The 9,857-nt window shown below is 35.0% G+C and overlaps 2 protein-coding genes across 3 annotated transcripts; one reads left to right on the top strand and one right to left on the bottom strand.

Moving 5' to 3' along the window:
* Positions 1 to 1,594: 1,594 nt before the first annotated feature.
* LOC100182171 (negative elongation factor E-like) lies at positions 1,595 to 6,045 on the top strand. Its single transcript, XM_002128002.3, has 8 exons — positions 1,595 to 1,775; positions 2,090 to 2,191; positions 2,923 to 3,123; positions 3,510 to 3,614; positions 3,982 to 4,090; positions 4,566 to 4,671; positions 5,225 to 5,382; positions 5,901 to 6,045. Exons 1-8 carry the CDS (start codon positions 1,704 to 1,706, stop codon positions 5,972 to 5,974), a joined length of 927 nt encoding a protein of 308 aa, XP_002128038.1. The 5' UTR covers positions 1,595 to 1,703; the 3' UTR covers positions 5,975 to 6,045.
* Positions 6,046 to 6,860: 815 nt separating this feature from the next.
* On the bottom strand, positions 6,861 to 9,857 carry LOC100184540 (death domain-associated protein 6-like). 2 transcript variants are annotated; one of them, XM_009862918.2, is made up of 6 exons: positions 9,776 to 9,857; positions 9,032 to 9,159; positions 8,131 to 8,269; positions 7,819 to 7,937; positions 7,478 to 7,619; positions 6,861 to 7,096 (listed from the first exon to the last, which is right to left on the bottom strand). In XM_009862918.2, exons 1-6 carry the CDS (start codon positions 9,833 to 9,835, stop codon positions 6,980 to 6,982), a joined length of 705 nt encoding a protein of 234 aa, XP_009861220.1. In that variant the 5' UTR covers positions 9,836 to 9,857; the 3' UTR covers positions 6,861 to 6,979. The 2 variants fall into 2 exon arrangements, with proteins under 2 accessions (XP_009861220.1, XP_026693973.1); XM_026838172.1 differs by having other exon boundaries at positions 7,045 to 7,130.

Here is a 9,857-nt window from a genome sequence, read left to right as displayed (position 1 = left end):
TTGAAGGTCTATAAAACCAGGCGATAAAATTTTTCCTTTACAGTCAATTTTAATATCGGAGCCTTTTTTCTCTTCGAAAAACAGAAGTCTTGGATTTTGTATGATGCCATTCCTGACCCAGAGGTCGTCCCAAATAAGACAGTGGTTTCTTAGGATCCGACAGTTGTGAAATTGGACGATTTTGTTGGCGTCCATTTTTGCTCTAAGAGTCCACTATATAAGGTGTATCAATATTTGATGTTCAGTTATAATTGGGTGACTTATATACACAGACATTACATGATGTAATCATACCTCATGCTCACTGTTGAGTTATAACATGGGTGTCTTTTTATACACCAGACACACATGATGTATTCATACACCTCATGCTCACTGTTGAGTTATAACATGGGTGTCTTTTTATACACCAAACACACATGATGTATTCATGCACCTCATGCTCACTGTTGAGTTATACATGGGTGTCTTTCTATACACCAGACGCACATGGTGTATTCATACACCTCATGCTCACTGTTCAGTTATAACATGGGTGTCTTCTTATACACCAGACACACATGATGTATTCATACACCTCATGCTCACTGTTGAGTTATAACATGGGTGTCTTTTTATACACCAAACACACATGATGTATTCATACACCTCATGCTCACTGTTGAGTTATAACATGGGTGTCTTCTTATACACCAAACACACATGGTGTATTCATACACCTCATGCTCACTGTTGAGTTATAACATGGGTGTCTTTCTATACACCAAACACACATGATGTATTCATGCACCTCATGCTCACTGTTCAGTTATACATGGGTGTCTTCTTATACACCAGACACACATGATGTATTCATACACCTCATGCTCACTGTTGGGTTATAACATGGGTGTCTTTTTATACACCAAACACACATGGTGTATTCATACACCTCATGCTCACTGTTGAGTTATAACATGGGTGTCTTCTTATACACCAGACGCACATGGTGTATTCATACACCTCACGCTCACTGTTGAGTTATAACATGGATGTCTTCTTATACACCAGACGCACATGGTGTATTCATACGCCTCATTCCTAATTCATACACTGTGTAGCCTACTAGCCATAAACGTAGATAATAAATTTGCAAAAAAAAATCAAAAGGCCTACATGAATTACCAGTATTATTTTTATAAAACTTTAAAATTTATTATATGTTTAAAAAGTTTTCCTAGCCAAACTATTTTACAACTGAATATTAAATGCTGAGTTATAATATAATATATATTTACGCATTTTTTCGTCTTTTTTGATCGTTTTTTCCGTCTTATGGTAAATTGCCTACGTTTCTATTTAAACTAGCAAAGAGTTTCGAATTCTTGGTACGACGTGTCGTATGGCCCCATTAAAAAAATTTATTACCGAAAATGGTGTCAAAATACAAATAGTTTTTTGCATTTTACCCAAAATTTTGACATTTCTTCCCAAAATTATTGTAAATTGACCGATTCTGTCAAATTTAAAGCATAAAATGCGCACTAAAAGCTACTAATATTCGTATGTAAACGTAAATATTCAATTCGTACATTACAAAAATGGTGTCAAATTAGGTAAAGTCCCTTTTACTTAAGAGGGAAAGTACCTTTATTCAAAAATTTATTATAACGTATTCAAAACCTGTTTAATTTTTGGCTTTATTCCGCTAAAAAATCAGCAAAATGGTTTTCTCTTCAAAACTTACTGAAGAAGAGCAAATGCTGAAGCGTCAATACGAAGTTTTACGGAATTTGGTCAGTATTTAATTCGTTTGTATATTGGTTAAAAATGGTTTGTTTAGCTCATGTACAGAGCTTTGAGTTTGTGACCTGATGGTTCTAGAATCAAACCTCACCCTTGGGAGTAAATTTTTATTGTGAGGTGTATGAATGAATAAATAAAATTTAACTTATGTGAAATTGCTATTTTTAAATTACTTTACTTTATTAAAATATAAACTTTGCAAAACATAACGTTTTTAACTGTAATAATATAAAAACTTAAACTTTACATAACTTTTTAACTTAAGTAATATAAAAACTTTGCATAAGTAACATAGCTTTTTTAGAAAAAAGAACTCAAAGTTTTGACGTTAAAACGAAAGCAAGCTCAAGAAGAAAGTTCTGGAAACACTGCGTCTTCAAACAAACAAAATAAAACAATATTGCCAGTAAGTTTTACATTAATTTCATAAAAAACTTACTTTGTGGGTGATTATTTTTACCAATTGCCGTTAGGTGTCTTGCCCAAGGACACATACGCCCACAATGGTAGCAGCGATGAGCATTGAACCCATTACCTCTGGGTAAGAGGCAGGCGCGCTAACCACTTTGCCGCTGACAAAAACCTCACCCATATAGAATAGCACTTACATATACCAGTCTGCAAAGTATGGCAGTTCCTGACGACATCTCGCGCGTGCAAGACGGTTATTTTTCGCGTTCGCGCGTGCTATCATTAAAAATCTGCGTGCAAAGCATGTACATTTTCAAGCCACGTTAGGAAATCTTACTTAATTTAATACGTATTTTTTTCTTTGTTTAATTAATTGGCGTGCGTAGGACAAATTGTGGCGTGCATAACCGAAAGTCTGTAAAAAAATCGCGCGTGCACCTGCCATACTCTGCAGTCTGGTACATATATACGACCAGAAAAAATACACTAAAAGTACTATAGTACAAATGGTTGGATAAATTAGTTGCCTCAGTTCAATCACCCACAAAGTAACATACTTGGTAACTCGTAAGCTGGTACAAGGTATATGGTAACTTGTATGCCGACACGAGGTGTATGAAACAGAACACCAGTGTTATAAAAACGGTCGTTTTCCAGCCACGCGAGGATAAAGCAAGTTACATTCATTCATTCATAAAAAAATGACAATTTTTTCTTGTTACCCAGGGTACTAAAGGTCCAGGCACTAAGCCACAAGATTTTCTCGCAACGAAACAGAAATTAGCTGTAAAACCAATAAAGTCCTTCAATGCCGCAGCTAATACTGAGGCTGCAAAACAGCTGCTAAAATCTGGGGCCATTCACGTAAAAGCAGAAAAGAAAACGGCGTTTAAACGGTCTTCAAATTTGAAAAGGAAACTTACAACGGTGAGATTTTGTTGATGTGTGTCTGGTGTATGAGAAGATACCCATGTTATAACTCAACAGTGAGCATGAGGTGTATGAATACACCATGTGTGTCTGGTGTATGAGAAGATACCCATGTTATAACTCAACAGTAAGCATGAGGTGTATGAATACACCATGTGTGTCTGGTGTATAAGAAGACACTCATGTTATAACTCAACAGTGAGCATGAAGTGTATGAATACACCATGTGTGTCTGGTGTATAAGAAGTCACCCATGTTATAACTTGACAGTGAGCATGAAGTGTACGAATACACCATGTGTGTCTGACTGTCTGGTGTATAAAAAAAATTAACTACATTTTTGTTATTATATATTTTAAAAATAATTCAATTTTTAAAACCAGGAAACAGATCAAACAAAACGCTCAACATTTCAGTCGTTTAGCACTGGCAGTGACAGTACTGGTACAGACAATGAAGAAATTGCTGAAAGCAAAATATCTAAATTGGTAAGGTTTTATGAATGAATGAATAAATGTAATTTGTTTAATCTTGTGTGGCGGGCAACAACAGTTGTTATAACGCGGGTGTTCTGTTTCATACACCTTGTGCCCGCTTAGCTCATTTTAGTAGACATTATATCTGGCGTTGTGGTGGAGTGGTTAGCGCAACTGCTTCTAGCACTGCAGTCTGGGTTCAAGGCCCGATTAGTGGGCATACTGCTACCATTAAGGTGTGTGTTCTTGGGGAAGACACTGAACTGGGAAGCGGGCACAAAACAGAACAGCTTTTTTAATGATAAAAAGTTACATTCATTTATTAGAAGTCTGTTATAATTTTCTGTTTTATTTAACTGCGGGTTTAATTAACTCCTAGGACACTGATAATGCCCAACCGATAAGTGAGCACTATAAACCTAAGAAAGAACAAAGGACAAGAGCTCCAAGAAGAGAAAAGAAAACTGAGAAAAAAGCTCCCAGAAAAGGTAGGTAGTGGACAGTGTTTTGCGATTTTTAAAAACTTTTTTTATTTTATTAATCTGTGTAGTACAGGTCTTTTTTTATTATTACTGTTGTGTTTTATGGGTGCTAATTTTTGGCACTGTTTTGAAAAATAAGAGGTTGAGGGTTTAAAAAACGTCGCTGCTACTATTGTGGGTGTATGGGTGTATGTGTCCTTGGGCAAGACACTTAACGGCAATTACTCCAACCCAGTGGTCACTAATGGGTTGTCTATGTAGTAATTCGTAAGCGAGCATGAGGTGTATGAAACAGCACACCCACGTTATAATTACTATCGTTGCCCCACCACGCGAGGATAAAAAGTTGCAAAGTTAAGTGTAAACTCGTAAACGAGCACAAGGTGTATGAAACAGAACACCAGTGCTATATAACTACTGTCTTTTTCCAGCCATGTAAGGATAAATAGGTTACATTGATTAATTTACTTTTTTTATACAGGCAACACATTGTACGTACATGGTTACGTTGTCAGCGAAAAAATGATTGAACAATATTTTTCAAAATTTGGAAATATCATAAAAGTTAATATGGAAAGGGAGAAAAAGTAATTTTGTTGTTTTTTTGTAATTTACTTATTTGTTAATGTATTTCTACTATTTTGATAGTGTTCGGTTTCTGTACTGCTACCATTGTGAGCGTATGTATCCTTGGGCAAGACACTTAACGGCAATTGCTCCAACCCAGTGGTCACTAATAGGTTGTCTAAATTGTCAGCCATACAAAAAAAAACTATCACTCATAAAGTTACATACATGGTAACTCGTAAGCTGGCACGAGTGTATGAAACAGAACACCCGTGTTATAACGAGATGGAGTAATGACTCTCGTTGCTCCGCCATGCGAGGATAAATAAGTTACATACATGGTAACTTCTCAGCAGGCACGAAGTGTAAAACAGAACACCCGTGTTATATCTACTGTCGTCACCTTGCCATTCAAGAATTAAACAAGTTACATTCATTTACAACTTAAAAGCAGGCACGAGGTGTATGAAACAGGACACCTGTGCTATAACAACTTTCATTGCCCTACCACTTAAGGATAAATAAGTTACATTTAATAAACCAACTAAAATTATATATTTTTTATACTTTTAGTTCAGCGTTTGTATCCTATGACACATTTGAAGCAGCCGAACACGCTATTTCTGAATTAGATGATTCGCTGGTTGACGATTGTCGCGTAAAAGTGTCGCTAGCCAGGCACCAACCTCTATTGGCTTCGGTTACACAGGAAACCCCATGGGGCGGCCTGGGTAAAAAAAATTTTCGATTTTTTTGTAATTTTTTTTGTAAACTTTTTTAGGGAAAAAATGCAACTAAATAGGACCGTGGTTAGCCTGATCACTTGTAGCCTAAAAGATTGACGCTACTACCATTGTAGGCGTATGTGTCTTTGGGCAAGACACTTACTGGCAAACTGCCTTAATTGTCAGAAAAAGGTTAAAAAAATTAAATTTTCTAAAAATCATCCCCCACAAAGTAACATACTCGGTAGCTCGTAAGCTGGCACGAGGTGTATGAAACAGAACATCTGTGTCATAACGACTGTCATTTCCCTGTGACGCGAAGATAAATAAGTCACATTCATTTATTTAACTTTAAATGGGTTTAAAATACTTAGGACTAAAACAGTGTTGACCTATTTTTTAAAAAGCAGTGTTGACCATTTTTATTTCTTCCAAAAATCAGTGTTGACCATTTCTTCTTATAAAAATAGTAATGACTATTATTTAAAAAAAAACAGTGTTGACCATTTTAATTTTATCTACAGCTGAAAGAGGGGACAAAGGAGCTTCAATTCCAGACAGCAGAACACTGGTTACATATGGAGATGATCTGTTTTGAATTCGTTGTAAAATTGACATAATATATGTTATAGTTTAGCACTGCCAATAAATTCAGTTTTTGTTCAAAAATTTCATTATGTTGTTATGTATGGTGTAGCATAGGCGTAATTTTAAGGGGGGCTAGAGTGACATGTCACCCCAATTTTAAAACAAAGGTGATATTATGTTTTAGAAATACAGTTTTACTCTGCTGTTATGTGTCTATACAAACAAGCAGAGCCAAAGTATATTGCATTCACCACATTAATCAATGAGGTTCCCTATGTTTGACAACTATGAGTGTAACTGTATTTTAACAACTCCAGATTTTACCCTGCTGTTAGGTGTCCATACAAACAAGCAGAGCCAAAGTATATTGCATTCACCACATTAATCAATGAGGTTCCCTATGTTTGACAACTATGGGTGTAACTGTATTTTAACAATGTCACCCCAGATTTTACCCTGCTGTTAGGTGTCTATACAAACAAGCAGAGCCAAAGTATATTGCATTCACCACATTAATCAATGAGGTTTCCTATGTTTGACACAAATTTAGACCAAAATCACATTACTAAAAGAGTGCTACTGAATAAATGTAACTTACTTTATCTTCACTTGGTGGAAAAAACAGCAGATGTTAAACACGGGTGTCCTGATTTATACCCCTTGTGCCCGCTTCTGAGGTACCACGTATGCAACTTTTTGAGTGATCAATCGTAACATAGTTTGACAACCCATTAGTGACCACTGGGTTGGAGCAATTGCTGTTAGGTGTCTTGCCCAAGGACACATACACCCACAATGGTAGCAGCGACGAGCTTTGAACCCAAATCTCTTGCCTAGAAGCAGGTGTACCACTATGCCATAATAGCTTAAATACCATAATGACCAATAACCACTCGACAGTCTGCATAAGGTGGTATTATGAACACAATTCGGCAGTTTTCGGTATAAAATGACAATTTATAACAATTTTCTTCTTATATCCTTAAAAAACGACATTGCACAAAAGTGAAGGCAGCTAATCTGAATTAGTCATATCTATGATGTCATTATCCGTTTCGGACTTTTTTATTGTGATGTCATCAGTACCATTGTCTGCATCACAATCAGACTCTTCAGAATCTTCATTATCGTCCTGAAATTTAATTTCATTTTTTTTCATTATCGTCCTGAAATTTAATTTCAGGCATTTATTCATTTTTTAGGTGTGGCTAATACTTTAAACAACCCATTACTGACCACTGAGTTATAAATACAACCGTCCTAAATAAATCTCTTCAAAAAACATATACAGTAGGGTGGGGGATGATGGGACAGCTTTTTAATCTATTTCCTCGTCCCATTAGGCAGTCAACAAAGAACATTCAAAGAATTATAAAACCATATCCTCACGACTCCCATAGACTGTTGTTAATTGTTTAAAATATGACAACAAAACCTAACAAATTCATAAAAAATATTTTAAAATATTAAAAATGTTTTATAAAATAAAAATATAAAAACACGAATGTCCTACACTTGGCGGGTCACTGCCGCACTCGGGGTCATTTTCGTGATCGCTACTGTCTTGATTAGATTTAGGAATGACGGATTCAATTTCCGTTTGGCGCTTACAGAAGTTTTCAATTACTGACGTTAATTTAGTTCTTGCTTCTTTGCTGGAAAAAAAATACATTATTTTGTTAATTTAAATGAATGTAGCTTGTTTATGCTTATGTGGCAGGGCAATGACAGTCGTAATACTGCGGGTGTTCTGTTTCATACACCTCGTGCTCGCTTACGAGTTACTACATATGTAACTTTGTTAATAACTTTATTAAATTTTCTTTTAAAAAAGGTAAAATTTTAAAAAGATACCCGTTTTGGTTTAGTTTTTCTTCTAATAATTTATCAGTTTCAGCGGGATCTTGCATTTCCTCGATTTTTTCCGTTAAATAACATCCGCGGTTTAATAAATCATCGGTTCTTCTTCTTTTCTGTTTAAAAAAATATTGGTCAACACTGGAAATTGAAATTATTTGGTCAACACTGCAAAAAACAATGGTCAACACTGACAAAAAACATTGGTCAACACTAAAAACATAGGTCAACACTGGAAAAAACATTGGTTAACACTAAAAAACATTGGTCAACACTAAAAAAAATTGGTCAACACTGGAAATATAATACCTGTATGGCTTCTCCTACTTCAGTAAACGCAGACCTTGCAATTTGTTGAATGCTTGCTTCACTTAACATTAACGAGTGTTTTATGTTCGCTCTTTTTACAAGAAATAAAACGGAAAAAAAATCTGGAAATTTTTGACTCCTGCAAAAAGAATATTAAATATATGTATTTTAGTTATTTATTCTTGAGTGGTAGGGCAATGATAGTCTTATAACACGGGTGTTCTGTTTCATACACCTCGTGCTAGCTTATGAGTTATTACATGTAATTTTGGGAGTGCTACATTGTGGACGTATGTGTCCTTGGGCAAAACACTTAACGGCAATTGCTCCAACCCAGTGGTCACTAATGGGTTGTCTAAATTATCAGTCATACAAAAAAAGAGTCACAAAAACAATCACCCACAAAATTATATACGGGGTAACTCGTAAGCAAGCATGAGGTGTATGAAACAGAACACGCGTGTTATAATGACTGTTGTTTCTCTGCCACACAAGGATAAATGAGTACATTCATTCACTCACAAAGTAAAATGTGGTAACTTGTAAGCAAGCATGAGGTGTATGAAACAGAACACCCGTGTTATAATGACTGTTGTTTCCCGCCACACAAGGATAAATGAGTACATTCATTCACTCACAAAGTAAAATGTGGTAACTTGTAAGCAAGCATGAGGTGTATGAAACAGAACACCCGCGTTATAACGACTATCATTGCCCTACCACGCAAGGATAAAAACAGTCAGAATAAAGTGCTACGAAATACATATCAAATAAAGTCTAACAAATTGTGAACTATAAGATATACATTTCGCCAAAATGGCATTATAAGTCTCTGGTTCAAATAGATTCCATTTTTCAAATATTTCGTTACGAAAAATCGCATTTTTTATTAATAACTTACCGGTTCACGTATTGTTCAACTTTTTTATTAATTTCTGGAAACCTGGTGCAAGTTACGCATATTTTACGTTCGATATGCCGTCCCGTCGAATTATTCACTTTTTTCAGCGCACAAATTTTGTTGAAGACCTAAAAATTGGGATTTTACAAAGATTGTAAGAATTTTTATATGAAATGTCTCATTTTTTCAGGCATTACACAGAACGACTTATATATTAAAAAAAAAAACTATATTAAAAAAATAATAAATATTAAAAAATAGGGGTGATGGGTCAAACCTGGCCCAAATCCCAGGTTCCCACAAACAAAGAAATCAACAGACTAGTTTTGACATTAAAAAAATAAGATTTTAGACATTACAAAAAACAACTAATCGTTTGGTCAGTCTGTAAAGAATAATTTTTTTAAATCGAGCGACTTTTTCAGAAATTACACGAAAAAAACACGTTATTTTAGACATTATACAAAAAAATGATTTTTTCAGACATTACATGAAAAAAAACTTATTTTTTCGGAACACATAACACGAAGAAAAAAAGAATTTTCAGACATTACCTGGAAAAAAAAGTTTTTTCAAAAGACATAACACAAAAAAAAAATTTTTTTCAGACATTACCTGAAAAATTTGTTTTTTCAGAAAATACTTGAAACAAGTTATTTTTTAGAAGACATAACACGAAAAAAAAAATTTTTTCCAGACATTACCCAAAAAAAGGTTCTTCAGACATTACTCGAAACAACTCACCTTCATCATCCGATCTTTAAGTTGTCCCTCTTCCACGTATGCTGAGTCATCCTCGTCCATTTCATCTCATGATAACTCGTGG

Source organism: Ciona intestinalis, unplaced genomic scaffold (assembly GCF_000224145.3).
Source record: "Ciona intestinalis unplaced genomic scaffold, KH HT000064.2, whole genome shotgun sequence".
NCBI lineage: Eukaryota > Metazoa > Chordata > Ascidiacea > Phlebobranchia > Cionidae > Ciona > Ciona intestinalis.
Note: the sequence above shows the minus strand (reverse complement) of the source record. Positions and strands in the feature narration are given on the sequence as shown.